Source organism: Tursiops truncatus, chromosome 13, assembly GCF_011762595.2.
Source record: "Tursiops truncatus isolate mTurTru1 chromosome 13, mTurTru1.mat.Y, whole genome shotgun sequence".
NCBI lineage: Eukaryota > Metazoa > Chordata > Mammalia > Artiodactyla > Delphinidae > Tursiops > Tursiops truncatus.
Window position 1 is genome coordinate 16,165,212 of NC_047046.1, and position 25,867 is coordinate 16,191,078.

Below are 25,867 nucleotides of genomic sequence, written 5' to 3' on the forward strand. Positions count from 1 at the left end.
ATGCGAATTCTTAAGAGCAACCAAAGGCACCCTTGGGCTCACATCACAGCCTCTCTTGTGTATAACCCATTTATATATTTCTCAGGCAACAAATCCCATGGTCAGATTGTAGAAGCCTGTTGTTTTAGATCAGGATTTCTCAACCTCGGTGCTACTGGCATTTAGGGACAGATAATTCTTGTTGGGGGTGGGTGCTGCTGTCTTATGCATTGCAGAGTGTTTAGCAGCATCTCTGGCCTCTATCCACTAGATGCCAATAGCGACCCCCATCCCCAGTTGTGAAAACCAAAAATGTCTCCAGATACTGCCCAATGTCCCCAGGGGGCAAAATCACCCCCAGTTGAGAACCACTGGTTTAGAGGATGCAGAGATGATCATCCAGCCCAACCCTGTACCATACGGATGAGGAAACCAAAGCCCAAACACACTGAATTCCTTTCTCAAATGTACACAGCTGGTTAAACACAGATCTCATCCAGGAGCCTCAGGTCATCACTCTCAGTAACTGCACTATATGCCAACTTTAGTCATTTGCATACCACCGTCATGATTTTGCTCTACCCAATGACACATTATTATTTATTATTTTTATTGAGTTGACTATTTTTTAACTTGCTAAATTTATTTTAAAAGGAAATGGAGGGGCTTCCCTGGTGGCACAGTGGTTGAGAATACGCCTGCCAATGCAGGGGACACGGGTTCGAGCCCTGGTCTGGGAAGATCCCACATGCTGCGGAGCAGCTAAGCCCATGCGCCACAACTACTGAGCCTGTGCTCTAGAGCCTGCAAGCCAGAACTACTGAGCCCGCATGCCTAGAGCCTGTGCTCCACAACAAGAGAAGCCAGCACAATGAGAAGCCCGCACACTGCAGCGAAGAGTAGCCCCCGCTTGCCGCAACTAGAGAAAACCCGCACACAGCAACGAAGACCCAACACAGCCAAAAATAAGTAAATAAAATAAATTTATTTTTAAAAAAAGGAAATGGGGAACTATATTCAATACCTTGTAATAGCCTATAGTGGAAAAGAACCTGAAAAAGAATACATATATAACTGAATCACTTTGCTGTATACCAGAAAACTAACACAACATTGTAAATCAACTATACTTCAATTAAAAAAAAAAAAAAAGGAAACAGGCATATAAAGGAAAAGAAGTCAGACATAAAAGATATGAAAAATCATGGTGTCAGAGGGAGAAACATGTGCTTTTTTTTTTTTTCAGTCCTCGCGGCTTGTAGGATCTTAGTTCCCCAACCAGGTATCAAACCCGGGCCCCTGCAATGGAAGCTCGGAGTCCTAACCACTGGACGCCAGGGAATTCTCTGTGTTCAGTTATTTTATGTATTTATTTATCAAGAACCCACACTGTGCCTACCATGTGCCAGGCACTATTTTAAGTGCTGTACATACATGAAATCTTTTTATCTTAATAACAACCTAAAAGTAAAAGGGAAAAGGGAGTGTGGGGTGGGGTTGAGGGGACCCTGAGAGGATGAAGGGAAAGGTGGGAGGGGCTGCCAAGGTGAGAACCTAGAGATGGGAGGGGCTGGGAAGGAGTCCCAGCAGGGCATGCTGGGGCACCGTGATAGGTAGCAGAGAAAGCACACGCCTACACCAGGCAAGGCAGGGTATCTGCTAAAGGCTGACACTACTGAGCGTCAGCCACTGAAGTTAATGTTTTTCCCTTAAAAATCAAGTTGAGAATCAGTAGAGGTACACACACCACACTTTGCAAAATGTTGAGTCAATTCATCTCCAAAAAATATAAAAAGCTTTTGGGAAACATTTTAGGAATTTTTGAGACTTTTATGTTCCCACGACTAGTTCATAAGTAAAATATAAAACTTAAAAAAATGCACACACACTTAAAATTGCTGAATGAAAATACCAAGTGTAGAACTGCTTTATCACGTTTTGCCAGCTCCTCATGTTTCTTCCACACTTAACTTTTCAAAAACAAATTTTCTGTAATATGTTTTGTCTTTTACACTTTCCAGTTTTTGCAGATCAGGATGCTAATAAAAATAAACAGTTTGAGGAAATTCGATGAGTGTTATCATATTTGGAAATATCAGGGTTTCTAAAAAATAAAACATTTCATGCTTTACTCTTAGTGATGTGACAGCACTTATGTGGAAATCCATCCATTGCACGTTAAGTTGGGTCATACCTAAGTTCACCAAAATATCCAGGTACCAAAAGCAACACTGAAGCAAATATATTATAAAGGAATATAAAAATGATGAAAATGTGAGGCTTAGTAACTAAGAGCAAACACTTTAGAGTTAGACAGCATCATAGTATCACGTCCTAGTATATACTAGTGTTATATACCAGCATTATAGGGTCATTGTGGGGATTAAATGAGATGTCATAAAGGATTTAAGGAATTAAATGCTAAATATATTCTAGCCACTATTATTATAGTATGAAGCAGAATAAACTAAATAATAAGCTTCTTAGAAGTCCGAGGGTTTTTATATCTTTGCTTTGATGAGTTTTGAATCCTGCCACTAATTTCCATGTGGGGAGGTACTTGTTCATTCTTCTTAGCTTAGGGTTGACCTGTCTCGAATGGCTTTAAATCAGCAATTTTCGAAGTGTGGTTCGTCAACTCCTGAGGTCCCAAAGAGCCTTTCAGAGGGTCAAGGAAGGAAGCACTATTTTCATAATAATTGCAATGGTAGTAATTCCAATTTTATTAATAAGAGTAAAACTAATTTCATAATCTCATATTTTATTTCATAATTTCATGTTAGTAGACATAATACTAATTGTCTAATACTATTTTTGTTTTTCACTGTGTTGACATTGGCATTGGTAATGCAAAAGGAATAGGGGGTAAGTAACTCTACTGATACCTTAGCATGATTCATGACAGTGGTACCAAAGCGAGTTATTCTTCACTACTATGTGCTCACAAGAAGAAGAAGAAAGCTAATTTCATTTAAAAATGTGCCTGATGAAGCAGTACTTTTATTAAATCCCAATGCTTGAGTACACATCTTTTTAATATTCCATGTGATGAAATGGAAAGTACCGATAAAGCACTTCTGCTGCATACCTAAGTATGTTGTTGTCTTGAGATAAAGCCCTTGTACCATCATTTGAATTAGGAGTTGAACTAGTCACGTTTTTCATGGAACACCGTTTTTACTTGAATGAATGATAGACAGACTTTGGTATTCAGATTTGGGTATCTGGCAGATATTTACTCAAAATTGAATGTACCACCCTTTCTGGCAGTGACAACCTCCCCACGAGAACGTGCCTCTCGCAAAGGATCCCCTTCATCCCTCTCCAGAGGAGAAGAGGAAACACAAGAAGAAGCACCTGGTGCAAAGCCCCAATTCCTATTTCATGGATGTGAAATACCCAGGATGCTATAAAATCACAACCATCTTTAGCCATGCACAAACAGTAGTTTTTTGTGTTGGCTGCTTTACTGTCCTCTGCCAGCCTACAGGAGGAATAGTAAGGCTTACAGAAGGATGCTCCTTTAGACAGAAGCAGCACTAAAAGCACCCTGAATCAAAATGAATGGGAAACCATCCCAATAAACACATTTTGGATTAAAAAAAAAAGAATGTACCAAATCTGTCACTTCAAGGAAAACAATAGACACTATGGTTACCAATGATAAAACTGGAGCTTTCCAGTAGAAATAAGAATTTTGGAAAACTCATACACACCTCAGTGAGCTTGATAGCTTGCCAATACATAAAGACCTTTCTGAAGAGATCAGTGGTTATATTAATGAATGGTATTTTAAAATATATATAGTATAATGACATGTGACAATATTTGAAGATCTGCATAACTCAGTGAACCAATATTTTCCCAATGACTGATACATACTTTTAAAGAATCAATCACACATGGGTAAAAGATCCATTCAAAGCGAAAGGTAGATCAGTGGATTTCCTTGATGTGGTTTTAGATTCCACCTTGCAACTAACCTTTAAGAAGCTATCACTTGCCGAGTTTTGGTGTATTATCAAAGAAAAATATCTTCAACAATCAGAAAAGGCTATTAAAATATTCCTCCTTTTCCCAATTGCATCTTTGTGAGACCAGATTCTCTCCATATATTTCAACCAAAACAAAACATCACCACATTGAATGGAGAGGCAGATATAAAAGTCCATTTTCTACTGTTAAGCCAAACATTAGAGATTTAGAAAAATGAAAAACAATGCCTTTCTTCTTGCTCATTTTTTTTTGGAGGGGAATATATATTTTTCATTAAATACATTATGTTAAGATTTAACAGGTTTATTTTAAATATTTAAAATAAAAATTTTTCTGTTTCAATTTTTAATACAGTAAATATCAATATCTAAACCTATATAAAGTTTTTTGATATCTTTGATGATTTTTAAGAGTGTAAAGAGGTTCTGAGACCAAAAAGTATAAGAACCACTATTCTAAATAGTTCTCCAAACTTGGGCTGGTCTCCTTTGACTATTCACAAGAAGATAGTACTTAGGGCCAAACCTGTAGTAGAAAATGATCACTTCCTAGTCCGGTTAGGCAGGGGAACATTGTGAAGAAGAATCCTCAGAAATTAGAGTTAGCATTGTAATTGTTCATTCTCACAGTAACAGGCAAGTCTAATAGAGTAGGACCATCGAGTTTAAGGAAGGCAAGGAAAAGACCTTTAGGGAAAGACAGGCTGCAAATCTGCATCAGGAAAAATAAATAGCTGAAACAAACGACTTTGAATTAGGAATTCTGTTTGCTCTTGATATGTGTGTCCCTAATCTATTTATAGGAGTAACTTCTCCTTTCCTGATCAAAAAAGACAAAAGGGATTCTTCAGTTGGGTCTCACCATGGGCCCACAATTTCTGCTCAAGAGGGCATAATAAAAAGTGTGAGAACAATGCATTGTTGGAATGGTACCATGGTCAACTTTCAAAATTTAGCTCTAAGACTGATGTGGGAACCCCTCTATGGTCTGTCTCCTTTTCAGTCAACAAGAGAACAAAGTCAGCCCTGAGACTCAGGACCTTTAGGATTCTGACCTTCAGCCTGAGGGTAGAAGGTGATGTATATACTTGAGTATTGTTTAGGCTCTGAATTTAATAAGGACAAAAAGCCATGAGAAACCATTTGACTCATTTCAGCCGCTCAGTGTCCTGAAATATTCCATCTTACTGTAATGAATCAAAATACGGTCTAACTCAAAAATGGGTTGTTGTCCAAGAGGAAAGGGAATAGTGACCAATTCTAGCTTCAGATGGGATTGTTTCTGAAAATAGAAGACAGAGCATTACCAGTGAGGTCAAAGCAAGAACTGACTGGAATCACCCAGTAGGTTCTTCAGTCCTTGGTTTGATCATTGCAGTAAGCTTTCCTGATAGCACCTTGGATATCGACACAGGCCATCTTGATCACAAATTACTATTTACCTTCCTCAACACTTATATGTGAGGAAAGTAAAGAATAACGATATATATGTGAACCCTGGAGTCAGCCTGTCTGGATCTGATCCTGTATTTCTCAAGGCCTCAATTTCCTTCTCTGTAAAATGAGAAGAGTGATAGTACTGACTTTTAAGATTCTTGAGAGGATTATCTAAGATAATGCGTATAAAGCACTTAACACAAGACATGGCACATACTAAGCGCCTAATAAACGGAAGTTATCATGGAGCGTCTTTGCTTCGTTATTTCCATCTGTGAGCAGTTTTTTCCGTTGTTTCTCAACATAACCCCTTTCTTTCGGGGCTGCTGATCTCTGAGGCATCTGGTCCCTTATATCCCTGAGTCATCATCATTGAGATGCTGGGTTTCTGAAGTCATCCCTCCTACTGCTCTCTAGGGCTCCCTCTCTTGACTGCTTAGCTCTCACGGGGGCTCAGACCCACAAGCCGTGGCTGCAAGTCTCTGTCGGGCTTCGCCACCCGTCTTGGAGAAATGTCCTCAGTCCCCTTGGTGATCACCTAAGACTGAGACCCATTGGACCCAGAGAAACGCCCCAGCCCTAGAAGCGGAAGTGAGGCGGGGGGTGGGGCCGTCCCCTAAGGTGAGAACAAGGCTAGGGGCGAGGCCGTGCTCGGAGGTGCGCGCGAGGCCACACCCCGAGGTGAGCGTGCTGGGGGCGGAGCCACACCGGGTGGACGTGAGGCCGGGGGCGCGGCCGCGTCGGGGAGCCGCCCGGACAGTTAAGCATGCGCCAGCTGTCTCCACGGGCGGTGCGCGCAGCCGCCGCCGGGCGTGAGGCAGCGCAGGGGTTAAGGCCGTCGGCGCCACCTGGGCGCCGCTGAGGAGACCCACGAGCCGGCGAATCGCGCGCTGGCGCGGCGAACAGGTGCCCGTGCGCGTCAGGCGCCGGCAAGGGGCGGGGAGAGGGGGCGCGGCCGGAAGCCCCGGGCCGGGTGCGGCCGTCCGGGTGAACTGGAGGAGCTGAGGCAGTCAGGAAGGAGCTCGTTGGGCTGCGCGGCGCGCGATGTGGAGCCGCCGCCTCGGCCCCTGCAGCAGCCGCTGTCGCCGCCGCTGCTGCTGGGGCTGCCGCCGAGCCGAGGGACATGGAGCGCGGCTGCAGAGAGCGGCCACCGGCAGCAGCAGCAGCGAGCGTCGCAGCGACAGCGGAGCGCCGCCCGCCCCGTGAGGCGCTGCCCGGCCAGCGGCGGCAGCGGGAGCAGCAGCAACAGGGTGGTTGAAAAGCCGGCGGCGGCGTTCCTCCTCGCAACCGCCCCTCCCGCTTCGCCTCCCCTCAGTCTTCGCTTTCTCAGCCTTCCCTTTGCCACCCCGTCCTCCTCCCCAGCGCTCGCGGAGCAGCTGAGCCCGGGGGCGGGGGAAGGGGGCGCGTGCCGCCGGAGCGGGGGAGGGGCGGGGCGGCGCGCGCCGCGCCCAGGGCTCTCGGAGACCCGGGGGGCGCGTGCCGCGGCGTGAGGAGAGGCGCGGGGCGGTGCGACGGGGCCCCTCCCCCTTGCAGCCTGGCGCGCGCCGGCCGGGCCGCACCGCTGCGGGCTCCGCGCGCGCGGGCCATGTCCGCCTTTTGCCTGGGCTTGGCTGGCCGCGCTTCAGCACCCGCAGAGCCGGACAGCGCCTGCTGCATGGAGCTGCCCGCCGCGGCCGCGGACGCAGTCGGGAATCCAGCCGCAGCCGCCGCCGCCCTTGTCTCCTTCCCCGGGGGCCCCGGGGAGCTGGAACTGGCGTTAGAGGAGGAGCTGGCGCTGCTGGCGGCCGGGGAACGGCCGTCCGACCCCGGAGAGCATCCTCAGGCCGAGCCCGGGCCTCCAGCCGAGGGGGCCGAACTGCAGCCGCCGCCCGCCCAGGATCCCGAGCTGCTGTCGGTGATCCGGCAGAAGGAGAAGGATCTGGTCTTGGCGGCCCGACTGGGCAAGGCACTGCTCGAGAGGAACCAGGACATGAGCCGGCAGTACGAGCAGATGCACAAGGAGCTGACAGATAAGCTGGAGGTGAGGACGTCCCTCCTGGGATGGGTGGGAAGCGGGGGGTGGGGGGGAGCCCAGGCACCCGCCTGCCGGCCCTCGGTAGCTTCGGGAGCCACTCACCCACCCCACCCCACCCCATCCCACCTTTCTTGCTCATCCTCCCTCACAGAAAACCACCTGGAAGCGGGGTAGCATGGAGGGTTTTGGATTATCAGACGAGGGCATTCATTGAACCCACCTGGCTTTCCCACCCTACTCACAGCAAACGGGTCTATGCACGGCTCCAAACACTGTGGGCCGTTCTGTATACGTACTGTACACAGCATCTAAAATAGAGTTTACAGTATGACATTTATTTGTACAGCACTGAGGTGATGTCCACACACAGAGAAATTAGAAAGTCGTGAAGCATTTAAAATATGCTCCATGTTTTCAGAGAAGTAGTTAATCGCTAATCAGGGTGTTAGCCTAAAGCGTTTCAGCTTTGGAGTTAAGGCCTCCAGATGCCCTTGTCTTAACTTCCCGGCAGCTCAGAGTTGTGGGAAACAAGTGCCCCTAAAGGAGCTTTATATAGCCTTCAAATAGTTAAGGATTAGGAAGTATGGTTCCATTGCAGAAATCAGGTGAGCCTGCGCTCCGCATGTGACCACTGGTTGTGGATTTGATTTGGACCTCAGTATTTATATGTATTTAAACAGTACTTTTCTGTTTCTGTTCTGGGTCTCACACATGCAGTTGGTTCGCCAAATGCAACCTGTGAGAACCATACAACTTTAACTATTGTTATAAATACCCCTTAAAGTGTCTGTAAGATTTCTGCCACTTCTCTGGACCAAAGTCTTTTGCAGCTATGCCTGTTTGTTTTCTTGACCTTAACTAGAAAAGGGCCTTGAAAGTGGTACAGGTTGCCACCATTTATAAAAATTAGATTTTTTTTTTTAAAGTGGGGGTAGGGGAGGTGCATCATGGCAGTGGGGATGAGCTTATCCTTTTCTGCCTGTGCATTCACTGTTGTTACCCAGTTTGGTTGCAACCAGTTCTTTTTATTCTTAGAAGAGAAAAGTACAGCCGTGAATGAGGTCCATATCACTGCTGCGGGTCAGACAGTCAGAATGTAGATTCAGAAACTTTTCTATAATAAGAAGTGTATCTGTATTCCAACGACATATCAAAAGTAAATCAGGGAAGAAAAAAAGGAAACCACTGTAACCCTGTAGTTCAGTTGGCCTCTTAACTAGGTCTGCCAGTCGATGAACTCCTGAGATACCTCTCTGAAAAGTGGTTTGTGAAACCTATAGGTAGACTGCCAAAAAGCAGCCCAGTGAATTGAATTGTTTAATTTTCACTTGAAGTAGAGGTCTAGGAATAAAAGGGTGTCTTTTTTTTTTAAGAGATTTGATTACAGGCTCTATATACAAGTACTACCGCAGAGATTTATGCTTGTGATTTGAAATTCCTTCAGTGAGGGACTTGATTAAAGAGACAGCTAACTTGAAAGGAACATCATATCAGTCAGTTTGATTAGTGATAGATTTCAGGGTAATCCTGAGTGTGCAGTTATACACATCCTGGTTTCCATTTGGAACCTTTATACATGTCTTCAGCAAAGGAAAAAGATATTCAAATTCTGTAACAAGAAAGTTTCTATTGTAAAAGAATGAATTACATTTGACTTTTTGCTGTTGACTTGATAGACGGTAATAAAATAGTTTAAAACTCTTATTAAACTTTAAAAAAATCTTCACTCCTCTCAGGTCAGCATATGAACTCTAGTGTTAAAAGTTTATTTTTAATTTCTGGAAGTTGGTTGCACAACAGTATGAATGTACTTAGCACTACTAAACCAACAGTACACTTAAAAATGGTTAATATGGTAAATTCTATGTTATGTATGCCTTACCACAATTTGAAAAATAACTTTTAAAAAGTGAAATATTGATCACTAATCAATATTAATGAGTGATGAAGGGGTTCAGTTGTACAGTTTCTTCTAGGTATATCTGAAAATTATCATTAAAAGTTTTTGTTGTTTTTTAAAAAGTACACTTAAAATTATCAAGGTATTGTCGTTAGTTTCTTGTTAATTCTTTTAGTATTAATATGAGAGTGACAAATCTCATTATAACGGGACTATTTCATTTGATACCTGCAAGTGAGTTTTCCCTTGCAAATTACACCTGTAAGTATATTTTTTAAGCAGCTTAGATTTTAGAATGTCTGCTTGAACAAATTCTTTCTAAAGTTTAATACAACCACTCTGCTAGATTTTCAATTAAATTCAACATTTAGGAGTAGAGAACCAGCCATTACTTTAAAAAACATTTGTAATTTTCTACAAACTATCAGACAGTGGAGTCAAACACATTTTCTCACGGGTTAGTTTGAAAGATAAACACGAGAGGACTCTGAGAGAATGTTGGTTTGACTATTAAATAATGAGACTGGTTTTGTTTTTGTCCCATCTGCTTACTTACTACTTCAAAATTGGCACCTTTCTAATTTCAGAACCAAGTCATTTTCAAGATCTTTTCTACTTATTCATTAGCTATTATTGAATACCTCTCCAGTTCTGTGCGCCAAACCCAAGATTGTGTTTTGTCATTTAAAACGTAAAGTACTTGATCTTACACTGCTCTCTCATTAAAGACACACTCTTTAAAGTCTTTAAAGGTTAACATAGAAGTTTTTTAGTTAGGCATCTCTTAAAGATGAATGAAGATTCAATTTAATTTGAGAGATTGTAAGGTTTTGGTCATTTTTTTTCCACCCTTAAATTGACTATCCTGTATTTTATTCATTCCCTGAATTAGATTTTCACATGCTTAATTTTTTAATATAAATTTATTTGTTTATTTTTGGCTGCATCCTTTATTTCGTTGCCGCGCTCATGCTTTCTCTAGTTGCAGTGAGTGGGGGCTACTCTTCATTGTGGTGCGCAGGCTTCTCATTGCAGTGGCTTCTCTTGTTGCAGAGCACGAGCTAGTTGTGGCTCGCGGGCTCTAGAGCACAGGCTCAGTAGTTGTGGCGCACGGGCTTCGTTGCTCCGTGGCATGTGGGATCCTCCTGGACCAGGGATCGAACCCATGTTGCCTGCATTGGCAGGTGGATTCTTAACCACTGCGCCACCAGGGAAGCCCCTCATATGCTTAATTTTTCTTTTTAATGCCTTTAGATATTTTATTTCTTCTGCATCTACAGTTAGTCCTTTTGCTTTTAAAACATATCCAGCCAGGTCCTTAGTAGTTTCTTTTTTTTCCCCCAGAATATGAACTAAGTAACTTGGGTTTATACACTTTTTTCTTCAGAGATTAAATTGTTGTTTAGTTTTTTAAAAATATGTTTTTACGGCTTCCCTGGTGGCGCAGTGGTTGAGAGTCTGCCTGCAGATGCAGGGGACACGGGTTCGTGCCCTGGTCCAGGAAGATCCCACATGCCGCGGAGCGGCTGGGCCTGTGAGCCATGGCCGCTGAGCCTGTGCGTCCGGAGCCTGTGCTCCGCAACACGAGAGGCCACAACAGTGAGAAGCCCGCATACGGCAAAAATATATATATATATATATGTTTTTAAAGTCCAGGATTCCCTTTTTTTCCCATTCTAGCTGAGAGTGAATTATCTCTTACTGCAGAGGTAATCTTTTTCCTCAATTACATTTTCTTCCCCCTTCCCTAGGCCAATTCTAATGATTCTAGCACTGTTTTCTTTTTTAAGAAGCAAAACAAGTAAGGGGAAAATGATTCATAATTGGGTAGTACATTTAGATAAGCAAACGCAGGGGTCCTTATTTGCATTCAGTGCTTGGTCCACTTAAAAAATAGTATTTTTCTTTGTATTTTTTAAGAACCATATCCTGGACCTGGGAGAATAGCACTGCTTTTTTGGTTCTTTGCAGAAATCCATTTCTGTAACAACCAATTTTAGGTGGGCTAATGATATTAACTTTTGTTTTTTCAGCGTTTTAAATAAACTGTTTTTTAGAATGGTTTTAGATTTACAGAAATATTGGAAAGATGGTACAGCAGAGAGTTTCCATATGCCCTGCCCCCAGTTTCTCTATTATTAACATCTTACATTAGCATGGTATACTTGCCATAATTAATGAACCAATACTAATACATTATTGTTAGCTAATATCCTTAGTTTATTCAGATTTCTTTAGCCTTTGCCAAATGTCTTTTTCTGTTCCAGGATACCACCTTGCATTTAGTTTGTGTATCTTCTTAGTCTCCTCTTTCCTGTAACACTTTTAGACTTTCCTTGTTTTTGATGACCTTGATAGTTTTGACATTAACTTTTTTTTTATTGAGGTATAATTGACATACATCATTATATTAGTTTCAGCTGTAGATATTACCTTTTAAAATACCATATAACCCCAAGAAGCAGGGAATAGCATGGGCAGAGCCTGACCTCCACACTTGCTGATACTCTGCCTAGAGTTTACTGGTTAATTTAGCACCTAATTGAAAGTATAATTCTAGGAGAAACCTTTCTTTTCTCAGAGTAGACAAAAGGCTAAATTCTGTATGTTCATTAATAGGAAAGTCTTGATTTTTTTAATTAAAGTATTGGGAAACCTGAATTAGGAAGTTTGTCACTTGTGCAAAGAAATGTAAGGACAAAATAGACTGATCAGCACCACCTGTCCTCATCCCTGCCCCACCCCCCGCAAGTGGATTAGATTGTTTTAGTTGCTTGCTTGGGCTGTTCACTAACAGCTGTTTGCTGAATATTTTTAAGTCTCTCTGTTCTTTTAGAACACAAACCTAATTTATCTGGCCTCTCAGTACCACTGTGATTACTGAGTTCTTGCTGTTTCCTTCTGCTCAATCTTTTCCATTTTGGAAAAACTCAGTAAAACCAAGTATCACAGTTTTAGGCTGGTAATTACCATTTACTTCTGCATTTCATCTTTCTGAAATTTGTATAGTGACTAAAACATTCTCATTTTTGGAAGTTTAGCAAAGTGAGGGAAGCGTAGAGCAGAAAATTTTCATGCTGAGGAGTACAAGTCCCTCTCTTGTCATTCCTTTTCCCCTGTGCTCAAAACTGAGGCTGTATAAAGTATAACTATAATGTGACTTTTTCAGCAAATATACCAGAGTGGCTATATCAAAATTAATTATTCCCTTGAAGTGGTCAACTTTGGAGGCTATATACACTTATTTCAGTGAAAACTGCCTTTTCTGATGTTCTCAGAATTTTAATTTTTCTGACTGCTCTGTCATGGTAAATTTGCATCTTTTGGGGGTAAATTAGACTTTCCGAAACATTTACAAGTCACTCAGAGAAAATTAGGGGAATAAAATGGCAAGATGAAATGAGATAATCTCTTTTTAGGCACATCTCAGATGTGAAGTAATGGGACTGATATTCTTGTATAACTGTGCACTGGCCCTTAAAGCTTTCCAAAAGAGGCATTCCAAAAAACATTCGAAAGATGAGAACTTGGGTAGAATAAGAGTGTAGGTTCCCAAGGTGAAAAGATGTTTGAGTACTCTGAAGGTGACGATTCAAATGCTCATCTTAGCTTTTTGAGACAATCTCAGTGCTTGATATCAACCTTCAGTGCATCAGAATTTCCAGTAGAACCTAGATAGTTAGATAGATACATAGATGCCTGCCTAGGCCTCATCTCATTCTTAACTGAATCACATCTTTGGAATTAGTATTTAGGTGGATATATTTTGAAAAATTATACCAGAGATTTTCTGACAGCAACAAAAGTTGAGGACCATTGCTTTACATTTCATATATTCCCTGAGGTATAGCTTGGCTTTTTTGTACATACTAGGCTTTTTAAGTAGGAGAACATACTTTCCTCTGAAAAGACAAATTTGTATTTATCTCACAGAAATAAAAAGATGTTCTTATTTCCTTCAATCCAAAAGAGTTCTTTTCTGTCGAGCTGCTACTTCAAACCATCTGTACTTTTCCTGCATACCATTTGTCACGGTGTACAATTTAATACTTTTATCAACCTCTCCCACTAGAATGGAAACTCCATAAAGGTAAGGACCATTATGTCAGTGGCTAGCCTATAACAGGCACTCAAGAATGAATGAAAAGATCAGAAATAAATATGCAAGGCTAATAAGTCATGATTTAATAAAGTGGGCCTAAATCTGAACTTGCCTTAATGATTTTGAAATACAGTGCTATATATAGCAGGAAATATTGAGTTGTGATTTAGAGCATTAAACAAAGTCAAGTGACTAAGACACAAATCCCAGCTCTCCCTTGAGCTTGTTATTGAATTTCTTATCTTCTGCTGCTTCATTTGTAAGAAAAGGTGGTTAATCTGAAGCATCTCTGGAGTTCTTTCTAGCTCTGAAAATTCTGTGATTCTAAGTGCCTGCTATTATGCCAGGCATAACAGATGACAGCAAAAGAAATTTTCTTAACGACTCATTTTAAGTTGTTTAAATGTATATTTCACCAATTAACGGATGATTTACTAAATTTCAAGTGAGTTCCTAAGTCTAGAACCCCCATTCCTAAGGATAAGAGTAAACATTAAGTATTATCAGTAGGAATGGCATTCTGTTTGTGAAATCAGCCTTCCCTGCTCTGGAAGAAGGGAATATTTTTGCAGCTGTGTAATGGGCAACTTCTCCTATGTGGCGGAGTGTTTTGTTGTGCTGACTGACTAGGAAAAAGAAAAGTTAGAAGAGTGTGAAAAGAGAAAAAGGATGTGGATTTTTTTTTTTTAATATTTATTCATTTATTTGGCTGCACCAGGTCTTCGGTGCCGTATGTGGGATCTTAGTTGCGGCATGTGGGGTGTTGTTGCCTGACCAGGGACTGAACCTGGGCCCCCTGCATTGGGAACGCAGAGTCTTAGCCACTGGACCACCAGGGAAGTCCCTGGAAATTTTAATGGTTTTAAAATCCTCTTCATTTTTCACCCAGCACTTAGAGCAAGAGAAACACGAACTAAGAAGACGATTTGAGAACCGAGAAGGGGAGTGGGAAGGGCGTGTGTCCGAGCTGGAGAGTGATGTGAAACAGCTTCAGGATGAGTTGGAGAGGCAGCAGGTTCATCTACGGGAAGCAGATCGAGAAAAAACACGGGCTGTCCAGGAATTATCAGAACAGAACCAAAGGTTATTGGATCAACTCAGCAGGGTGAGTCACAAGTTAAGAATTTATGGTATAAAATACTAAAAGTTGAAACAGAGTTTCTGTGTAATGTCAACCATATATAAGGTAAGAGTAGTTCTGATTTTTGTTGCCTTTGGTATTGATATCAACAAATGAAGTATTTTTCACCTATAAGAATTTCAGCTGTGGTGAACTAGGTGTCAGGAGCAAAGACCCTTGCCTGTCATTAGTCAGCTGTGGGACTTTGGCAGTCACTTAACTTGGGAGTTTTCTCATTTTTAAAATGTAAGAGTTTGCTTAGTGATTCGATGTTCCTTATATCTCTACAAGTCTGTGATTCTTTTACCTAGCGAAAGTCTGTCACTGGTAAAATTATGTTAATGCATTTAGTTCAAATGTTAAATGGTGCCACCTTTAAATTGAAAAGCTTAGGGAAATTTTCTAGAGCAAATGATTTTCATTGGTACTACATTTGCGAATGTACACTCCTTCTTATTCTTTAAATATGAAGGGAGGTATGTGTATCTGTATATAAAGTTTGTTCTCTTTATTTCCACATTAAGTAAAGGTTCTTTATTTGTACCTTTATAGGGTGGTGTCATGAATGTATTAATTAACCGAAGTCAAGGTTGTAGAATCATTGCAAAGAAGGAGTTTGAGGGCTGAGTAGGTGGAAATCTAATTTAAATACAGAACATACTTTTTAACAAATGCAGGAATGTTGTTTATGCCCTGGTCTCTAAAGCCACCTACTTTTGAAAATTAAGAGCTAGATTTACTATCATACCTCAAACCTTCTTACAAGTTGAAAATAAAACGAGTTCAGTTACCAGAGGAAAAAGAACTACTCTGATAAAATCCCTAAGCACAAACGTTCACAGGAGAGCACTGCCCTTGTCTGCATGGTTAGTGTTTGATGCTTAAGTCTCTGGGAAAGGCTAAGCTAGGGCAGCATGTGAAGTTATTTTACTAGTTTTTGTCATAGTTGCTTCCCATGCGAACCCTGAGACTGGTCAAAACCTTCATGCCTCACAGGGAAGTGTAAAGTAAATGCTACCACTAGAGAAACGGAGAGGAAGAAGGAGAGGTATGGAAGGAGTGAGTGGAACAGGGTATCTTGACGGAGATTGGGGGGGGGGGGCAGGGGAGAGACAGAAGGAGAGAGATGCCTAATAACTTGGAAAATAGCTAGTTGCAGGAGCTATCAGAACGTGAAGGTGAGAATTCAGGTGGTAGGTGGAGCTGAAGATCTTGCCTGCAGGTTTCTCATCTAGGGAATCAAATCACCATTTGACTGGCTGGAAGGGAAGAGCTGGACAAGTTCTTCAAGAAGACATTATAGGGCCAGCTCAGTAGCCCTTCTGACTCAGTTCTAAAACCTTTTTTAGCAACCGGGAAGGGAATCTGTATCCTTGTAAGATTTTATAGGTTTTTTGGGGGGTTTTAAAATAAGTTTATTTATTTTTGGCTGCGTTGGGTCTTCATTGCTGCACGCGGACTTTTCTCTAGTTGCAGCAAGCGGGGGCTACTTGGCGAGTGGGGGCTACTCTTGGTTGCGGTGTGCGGGCTTCTCATTGCGGTGGCTTCTCTTGTGGAGCACGGGCTTCAGTAGTGTGGCTCGCAGGCTCTAGAGTGCAGCCTCAGTAGTTGTGGCTCACGGGCTTAGTTGCTCCGCGGCATGTGGGATCTTCCCAGACCAGGGCTCGAACCTATGTCCCCTGCATTGGGAGGCGGATTCTTAACCACTGCGCCACCAGGGAACTCCAAGATTTTATATGTTTTTGAGGCTTTATTCATTATTCATGAAAGATTAACCAAATAGGCCTGGCCAGATTGATTTATTTGTTAAAAAAAAAATTCATAATTATTCTGAACTAGTGTTTCTTAATGGTGACTTACGAAAGGAATACAACAAACCAGAACAATTTAAGAGGAAATTATTTCTTGGGAGCTAAGTTCATGTTACAAAATAACGTGAGCAGAAGCTGACTCAACTCTGCTTTCTGATCTGGTGAAAGATAGGTGGCCAGAGAAAGCAAATATTAATATGACATAGCGAGAGCACTGAGCTTGGAATGTTGAATCTTGACTCTGCTTCTCATTAACTGGGTGACCTTGTTTGTGCTTCCCTTTCCTTATTTTTATTTTTTATTAAAAAAAAATTATTTGGCTGCACCAGGTCTTAGTTGCAGCATGTGGGATCTTTAGTTGCGGCACGCGGGATCTTTAGTTGTGGCATGCGAATTCTTAGTTGTGGCATGCGAATTCTTAGTTGCGGCATGTGGGATCTAGTTCCCTGACCAGGGATCAAACCTGGGCCCCCTGCACTGGGAGCGTGGAGTCTTAGCCACTGGACCACCAGGGAAGTCCCCCTTTCCTTATACTTATTTTTTTTAATTATTTTTTTAAATTTATTTTTGGCTGCGTTGGGTCTTCATTGCTGCGCACAGGCTTCCTCTAGTTGCGGTGAGTGGGGGCTGCTCTTCGTTGCAGTGCAAGGGCTTCTTATTGCGGTGGCTTCTCTTGTTGTGGAGGCAGGGTGAGCCCCCTTCCCCACCAGGGAAGCCCCCTTTCTTTATCCTTAAAATGGAGGTTGGGGGGCTTCCCTGGTGGCGCAGTGGTTGAGAATCCGCCTGCCAATGCAGGGGACGCAGGTTCGTGCCCCGTTCCGGGAGGGTCCCACATGCCGCAGAGCGGCTGGGCCCGTGAGCCATGGCCGCTGAGCCTGAGTGTCCAGAGCCTGTGCTCCGCAACGGGAGAGGCCACAACAGTGAGAGGCCCGCGTACCACAAAAAAAAAAAAAAGAATGTTGGGGACTTCCCTGGTGGCGCAGTGGTTAAAAATCCACCTGCCAATGCAGGGGACACAGGTTTGAGCGCTGGTCCGGGAAGATCCCACATGCCGTGGAGCAACTAAGCCCATGTGCCACAGCTATCAAGCCTGTGCTCTAGAGCCTGCACAGCAACAAAGACCCAATGTAGCCAAAAATAAATAAATAATATAAATAAAATTTAAAAATAAATAGAATGGAGGTAAAAATTTGTACCTCATGCAAGTACTGTTGAAATGAAAATGAGGTAATGTGTTTATGTTAAGCAGAATATGAAGTTAATATGTTTCCGTGTTGATGGTTATTTTACTAAGGGAGTATCTTTATAGTTGAGGTTCCTCTGCCTAATTTCTCTGTAGAAGATACTGATAAGCTGTTCCCAAAGGAATATAGGAGGATAACATTTCCACTAGATCTAGATTCTTGTTATCCTCTCTGGCCTTGAATGTAGGCCCTTGGTGAGTTTTGCGGCTTTTTTTCCCTTTCTCTTTTTAAGCAGGCCAAGCCCCTTGGGTTTCCATCAGCAGCCAGTTTAGATTGCATTTTATTATCATTTTATTAACTGGGTATTCAGGAACTAGAGGAACTGGGTACTTTGAAGTGAATTAAGATTCTCCTAGGACAAGTTAACAACCAGCAAAAGTAGTAGAAGGCCATGCTTTTCTAACAATGTATATAATGTGTTTTTATAAGCATGAAATGTATAATATCTAAAATGTAGTATATTTCTGTGATGCTTTTGTCCAAAGTATTTTTTATTGAAGTATAGTTGATTTATTTGTCCAAAGTATTTTTAAATGTATTTCTTTGCTGCCATGTTTTTTTGTTTTTGTTTTTAAATAACTGCTTTATTGAAATAGAATTCATGTACCATAACATTTACTTTTTAAAAGTGTACATCACCACTATCTAAGTATACAATAGAACATTTCACACCCCCCAAAAAAGGAAGCCTGTACCCATTAGCAGTCACTCCTCATTCCACCTAACACCCTATCTGACACCCTGACCCCCGGCAACCACTAATCTACTTTTTGTCTCTATGGATTTGTCTGTTCTGGACATTTCATATAAATAGAATCATACATATGTGACTTTTTGTGACTGACTTCTTTCCCTTAGCATAATGTTTTCAGGGTTCATCCACATTGTAGCATATATCAATACTTCATTTTTATGGTTGAAGAATATTCCATTGTATGGATATAACACATTTTGTTTATTGATTCATTAATTGATGGACATTTGGGTTGTTTCCACTTTTTGGCTTTTATGAATAGAACTGCCATACACATTCATGTTCAAGTGTTTGTGTGATCAGCGTTCTTTTCAGCTCTAAATTAGGATGCTGTGAGCATATGTATCCCATAAGCTTCTGGATCCTCATTATGATGAAGGAAGGGATGGGTACTGTTGTAATTTTATAGCTGAGAAAACTTGAGGGACAGAAAGATATGTGACTTAATTAAGGCTCCTCCGGTTCAAGACTGATGAAGGTTCCTGTGCCTCAATTTCAAATTTCTGAGGCAGCAATTAAGGTCACAGACTTTGGAGCCCAGACAGCCCTGGGACCAGACACCATCTCTGCTATTTACTAGCTGAGTGAGTTTGGGAAAGTTTTTCCACTTTTTAAAATCGTAGTTTCCTCCTCTGTATAATGGAAACAATTACACTATTACTATTATCTGATGCTGTTAGGAGGACTAAATGAGTTAATGTTTGTAAAGCTCTAACCACAATGTCTAGCATACAGTGAGTGCTCAATAAATGGTAGCCATCATAATTATCATGTCCTCCTCATGTAGATGAGATTTCTGCATCTTGTCCAATGTTTATTCTCTAATTTGAGAGAGTGGAAGAATCTGAAGTGTCCCCAGCACATATTGGCATGTAAAAATATTTTGTTTAGTAGTCAAATCTCTACTCAAAAATATTTGTGTAATATTGACCCTCCTAGGAGTTGAGTCAGGTTTATTCTATAGCACCTAGAACCAACACTGCTGCATATATCCTGGGGATACCCTTATCCCAGTTCATTTGCTCATTTGGACAAAATGCCCTCTAAATTCTCTTCTAGCTCCTAAATTTCTGTGAGACTCATTTTTGTAAACCTCAGGTTGACATATCTGGAGAGAGTATAATTCACTTTTTAAGTTAGAAAGTCATACTATGATAGCGTTGACAGTGGGGATGTAGGACATGTTAAACACTTATCCTCCGAACTATGTCAAAAGTAGAAAGAATACAGTGGGCCTTACTTTCAAGAGGAAAGGTGAGATATGGGCCATGCTTGTTGCCTAAGAAGAAGGAGATATAAATGCTTAACATGGAGGTTTTTTGAGAATCGTTCTGATACATAAATATAACAGCGTTTTTAGCAGAAACTTCCAGAGCCTGCAGATGATTTTCTCCCCAACAGCAGCAGCTAAGATATCAGAGTTCTGATCGGTATTAGAGTCCTGAAGTGGTTATTCACTAATTTAAGCTACTACAGTTTGTAACACAGTTTAGGCACTATAGAAAGTTCTGTTTATATCCTTCACCTATTATTGGTGTGTAAGAGTTTTTTTTTTTACACATTCTTGATGGTATTATATTTTCATTTTGTTTATGGACTCTTTTACCAAACAGAGGTGTGTTCTTTTAGTGAAGTCAAATTTATTAATCATTTCCTTTATGATTTGACTTTTATGTTTTGCTTAAGCCTGCCCTCCAGGTCATGACGATATTTTCCTGTATTAATTATAATTATATTAATTATAAAAATTTAAGACTTGTTTTTTACATTTAGATCTTTAATCTGTCTAGAATTTAGTTTTTACTGTGATATGACATAGGAGTCCAGCTGTGTTTTCTGTGTGATTTATTGTCTCAGCACTGTCTATATCCCCATGAATTTCTAATGCTGTGTGGATTTTTTAATAAAAAATCGTAACATTTAGTCTTGACTGAAGAGCCAAGGTAACTTAAAATAAAAAATTTAGAGGGTTATATAAAACTGTATTATTTTGCTAGGGCTGTTGTAGCAAAGTACCACAGACTGAATGGCTTAAACAACAGGAAATTATTGTCTCACAGTTCTGGGGGCTGGAGGTTCAAAATCAAGGTGTTGTAAATATTGTTTCCTTTTGAGGGCTATGAGGGAAGGATCCACTCCAGGTTGCTCTCCTTGCCTTGTAATAGATGGCCGTCTTCCCCCTGTGTCTCCTCCCTCCTTGTATATCTGTCTCTGTTTCCAGATTTCTTCTCCTTATAAGAACACCAGTCATACTGGATTAGGGCCCAGCCTAATGACCTGTTTGTTTTTAAATTTTTAATTACATAGTTGTATAGTTGATTTACAATGTTGTGTTAGTTTCTTGTGTATAGCAAAGTGATTCAGTTATATATGCATATTCTTTTCATATTCTCTTTCATTATGGTTTATTATAGGATATTAAGTATAGTTCACTACGCTATGCAGTAGGACCTTGTTGTTTATCTATTTTATATACAGTAGTCTGCATCTGCTAATCCTAAACTCCTAATTTATCCCTCCCCCACCCCCCCCTTCCTCTTTGGTAACCGTTAGTTTGTTTCCATGTCTGTGAGTCTGTTTCTGTTTCATAAATAATTTCATTTGTCTCATATTTTAGATTTCACATATAAGTTATATAATATGGTCTTTCTCTTTCTGACTTCACTTAGTATGATAATCTCTAGGTTCATCCACGTTGCTACAAATGGCGTTATTTCATTCTTTTTTATGGCTGAGTAGTATTCCATCATGTATATACACCACATCTATTTTTTTTAATTGAAGTATAGTTGATTTACAACGTTGCTACAAATGGCGTTACTTCATTCTTTTTTTTTTTTTTTTTTTTTGGCAGTACGCGGGCCTCTCACTGTTGTGGCCTCTCCCGTTGCGGAGCACAGGCTCCGAACGCGCAGGCCCAGCAGCCATGGCTCACAGGCCTAGCCGCTCCGCGGCATGTGGGATCTTCCTGGACCGGGGCACAAACCCGTGTCCCCTGCATCAGCAGGCAGATCCTCAACCGCTGCACCACCAGGGAAGCCCTATTTCATTCTTCTTTATGGCTGAGTAGTATTCCATCGTGTATATACACCACATCTATTTTTTTAAATTGAAGTATAGTTGATTTACAATTTTGTGTTAATTTCTGCTGTACAGCAAAGTGATTCAGTTATACATATATATACATTCTTTTTTTATATTCTTTTCCATTATGGTTTATCATAAGATATTGAATATAGTTCCCTGTGCTATACAGTAGGACCTTGTTGTTTATCCATTCTATGTATAAAAGCTTAACATTTGCTAACTCCAACCTCCCACTCCATCCCTTCCCCAACCCCATCCCTCTTGGCAGCCACCAATCTGTTCTCTATGTCCGTGATTCTGTTTCTTTTTCATAGATAGGTTCATTTGTGTCATATTTTAGATTCCATGTGTAAGTGATATCATATGGTGTTTGTCTTTCTGACTTACTTCACTTAGTATGATAATCTCTAGTTGCATCCATGTTGCTGCAAATGGCATTATTTTGTTCTTTTTTATGGCCAAGTAGTATTTCCTTGTATATATGTACCAAATCTTCTTTATCCATTCATCTGTCAATGAACATTTAGGTTGTTACCATGTCTTGGCTATTGTGAACAGTGCTGCTATGAACAGAGGGGTGCATGTATCTTTTTGAATTATAGTTTTGTCTGGATATAGGCCCAGGAGTGGGATTGTTGGATCATATGGTAACTCTGTTTTTGGTTTTCTGAAGAATCTCCGTACTGTTTTCCACAGTGGCTGCACCAAATTACATTCCCACCAACAATGTAGGAGGGTTTCCCTTTTCTCCATACCCTCTCCAGCATTTGTTATTTGTAGACTTTTTTTGTCGTTATTTGTAGACTTTTTAATGATAACCATTCTGACTGGTGTGAGGTGGTACCTCATTGTAGTTTTGATGTGCATTTCTGTAATAATTAGGAATGTTGAGCATCTTTTCATGTGCCTATTGGCCATCTGTATATCTTCTTTAGAGAAGTGTCTATTTAGGTCCTCTGCCAGTTTTTCGATTGGGTTTTTTTGTTGTTGAATTGTATGAGCAGTTTGTATATTTTGGAAATTAAGCCCTTGTAATGACCTCTTTTTAATATGATTACCTCTGAAAAGGCTCTATCTACAAGTAAGGTCACATTCTGAGGTATTGAGGTTTGGAGTTCAACATATGAATTTCAACCCATAACAACCATTTTGGGGTGCTTTTTTGCCAACAGGTTCAACTCTTGGATCTTAGTACTGTCTGTGTTGGGGGTGTTCACAGTGGTGCCACTTTCTGTTTTTTTTGTGTGTGTGTGGCTGTGTTGGGTCTTCGTTGCTGCGTGTGGACTTTCTCTAGTTGTGGCAAGCAGGGGCTACTCTTCGTTGCGGTGCAAGGGCTTCTCATTGCGGTGGCTTCTCTTGTTGCGCAGCACGCGGCTTCAGTAGTTGCAGCACATGGGCTCAGTAGTTGTGACGTGCAGGCTCAGTAGTTGTGGCTCGCGGGACCTAGAGCGCAGGCTCAGTAGTTGTGGCGCACGGGCTTAGTTGCTCCACGGCATGTGGGATCTTCCCAGACCAGGGATCGACCCTGTGTCCCCTGCATTGGCAGGCGGATTCTTAACCACTGTGCCACCAGGGAAGTTCCTGGTGCCACTTTCTTTGTGGGTTGCATACACTCAATAACATATTTACTCACCAAAGATGCTTATGCCTGTGACCATACAGCTAAGGTCTACCATGACCAATCCAATGGGGAGAGATTTAGAACCTTTAATTTTATTATTTGAAAAAGTCCCAGATTCACCTCCCTCCTACTTTTCCTCTCATGACTAACTGGCATTCAGATCTTCTGTGTAGACTAATGAAACCTTTATTATTATTTTTTTTTAGATTTTTTTTTTTTTCCTGGCCACACTGTGTAGCCTGTGGGATTCTAGTTCCCTGACCAGGGATTGAACCCACGCCCCCTGCATTGGAAGTGCAGCGTCTTAACCACTGGACTGCCAGGGAAGTCCCTAGATCTTCTTTAATTCAACATTTGGCAAATACTTAATTGAGCAAGGCACAGGGGATATAGTGGGAAACACAAGACTTCTGTTGTGTGAAGCTAGTAGGAAGAAAGATTTAAATAACTAAACAAATCCACAAGATAATTATAGATTGTAATAGGTACTATAAAGGGTGATGTGATGGCAAATGACCAGAAAGAAGAGCGTGACTTTAGAAAGGATAGGTAGGGAAGGCTTCTCTGAGGAGGTAACATTTGAGATGAGACCTGCAGGTTGAGGAATCAGCCATAGAAGAGTCAGGGGAACAGGGTTCTTTGATGGATCCTGTTAGATTGTACACTCTCTGAGTATAGAGATCACATCTGTATTGTTTATCGTTATAAACAGGCAACTAGTAGAGTGGGCATTCAATAAAAGATTGTTGGTTGTTATTTTTTTTCTTGACTAGGGTACCTAATAAAGAAATTAGAACTCTGTTTTTCTGAAGATTACACTACCCCTCCATGCACTCCATAGAAGAGCACTCTAGACTGTTTCAGACTCACTGTTATGCCACATGTGTGCTATGTGGAAACCAGTGGTCAAAGGAACCATGCATGTCAGCGCTGTGACGGGCAGGTTGTAGATAATGGTGACCCAGTTGCCTAGAAATCTAGTGTTGTCTTCATAGATACTCCTTCTGTAATTGTATGAAACCCCAAACTTCCATGAATTGAGACGAGTGACTATGGAATGGACAGAGCTTTTTTTGTGTATTGATGTAAAACCTGCAAGTACTTTGGCATTGTGCTGTGTCTCTCCGGTGGTCTGTAGATTGGTCAGTTACCGAGTGACTGGCCCTGTAGTCCTCTGACCTTGCTGGTGGAGAGGGAAATGAGCAGCATTTTCGCTTTTACCAAAAAGTTCTCTTGGGGAGTTCCATGGTGGCGTAGTGGTTAGGGTTCTGGGCTTTCACTGCTGCAGACCAGGTTCAATCCCTGGTCAGGGACCTGAGATCCTGCAAGCTGTGCGGTGCAGCCAAAAAAAAAAAATAGTTTTCTTGTCTCATGGGATGGTTGGCCATTATTTGGGTATCATTATGGCTTTCCCTCCTTTGCTGGGTGCATATAATCTGGACAAAACTGTCTCCAACTGTCTGTCATCTTTTCTTAGAACCCCAAATTGTCCAAAGTATAAAGAAGGAGGCAGTCAGAGGTTTTCTTTGGAAAGCTGTATAGTGAGTGCTCTTGAACAGAGCCTCATTGAGGATGTATAGTTGCTCAGTGTACAGCCCTGGATGTAAACCTCTTGAGAATTCACCTTAAAGACCATTTTTCCCCTTCTTATTATTGTTTTAGTACTGTGCTATATTCTTTTACTTTTTATTTTCCCAGGGCCTTCCCTATGAGTTCCTTCCCCCTTCATTGCAGCTCTACAAGTGTCTCTAACAAACCTCTGCCTGGTTCCTTACATCCAGAATTGTGGTCATATGCCTAGTCACTATGGCTTTGGGTTACTATCTAATTGTGCCAATAGGAGAAGCAATATTTGGGGCAATATGCAAGAAGGACTGTTCCAAAGGCTGCGTGAAGCCAAAAGAAGGTTGTTACTGTAGAATCAGAGATAGGGAAGGAGATAAAAAGAATTCAACAGGAAGTTAGGCCTAGGTCCAAGGCCAGGAGAAACCAAAGCCTGCATTTTTAAACTTGAAGGGCTTAGGCCAAGAAATACCTGGAGGAATAGTCTGAAGATTGGTGATGGAGAAGTTGAAATGAAGGAACAAAGATTCACTTGCAGCTCAGGTGAAACCAGGCAGTTTGAAATCTATGTCTCTGAAAGCCTGGCACTCAGTAGGGTATTCTTTTTGTGAAACTTGGTTTTTCTGTCTAGGAGAGGGGTGGCTTCTTAAGAAGCTGAGCCTTATTGAATATCCCTTAGTAGATATTCAGGAATTTCAATTTTGCCTCCGCCTTAAATTTCCACTTACAGGTTTTTAAATTAAGAAAATATGTGTATACATTGTTTTTTCCAACGGCAAAAAGAATGCATGTTCATGGTAAAATGAAATTCAGACAATACAGAAATGTTTGATGTAAACAGTGAAAATTCTTGATTCTCCATCAAAGAAAGTGCTAATGACAGTTTGGTGTTAATTCTTTTGTATTTTTACATACACACACACACACACTCACGTGCATAATTTTTCTATTTATTTTTGCTTTTTTTCTCAAATAGAATGGTTTTGTTCATTTTTTTTTACTCAGTAGATCTTACTTTTTTTTATATTTTTAATGTTTGAATATAGTATTGCTTGTACATATGGATGTACCATAATTAGTGTAACCATTTCCTATTGAAGAGCATGTGCACTGGTTACAGTATTTTACTGTTACAAACACTGTTGCAGTGAACATCCTTGTTCATATATCTTTGCACTCATATTATCATTTGTCTATGATGGGTTCCTAGAAGTGGGATGTCTAGGTCAAAAGATATGTA

At 41.2% G+C, this 25,867-nt stretch overlaps 2 protein-coding genes across 6 annotated transcripts in view; both read left to right on the forward strand.

The window, feature by feature from the left end:
• LOC109552595 (small ribosomal subunit protein eS27-like) overlaps positions 1–6,140 on the forward strand; it is a 101,288-nt gene extending 95,148 nt beyond the window's left edge. The window contains exon 6 of the mRNA XM_073790185.1: positions 3,250–6,140. Coding sequence (XP_073646286.1) covers positions 3,364–3,522 — 159 coding nt within the window. The 5' untranslated portion in view covers positions 3,250–3,363 and the 3' untranslated portion in view covers positions 3,523–6,140. The remainder of the gene's footprint in view (positions 1–3,249) is intronic.
• Positions 6,141–6,996: 856 nt separating this feature from the next.
• Positions 6,997–25,867, forward strand: part of BICDL1 (BICD family like cargo adaptor 1) — a 95,100-nt gene continuing 76,229 nt past the window's right edge. For 4 of the 5 annotated variants that reach the window (XM_073790176.1, XM_033837023.2, XM_033837024.2 and 1 more), the window contains exons 1-2: positions 6,997–7,431; positions 14,317–14,532. In XM_073790176.1, the coding sequence (XP_073646277.1) occupies positions 6,997–7,431; positions 14,317–14,532 (651 nt within the window). The remainder of the gene's footprint in view (positions 7,432–14,316; positions 14,533–25,867) is intronic. The other variant, XM_033837026.2, reaches the window with a different exon arrangement.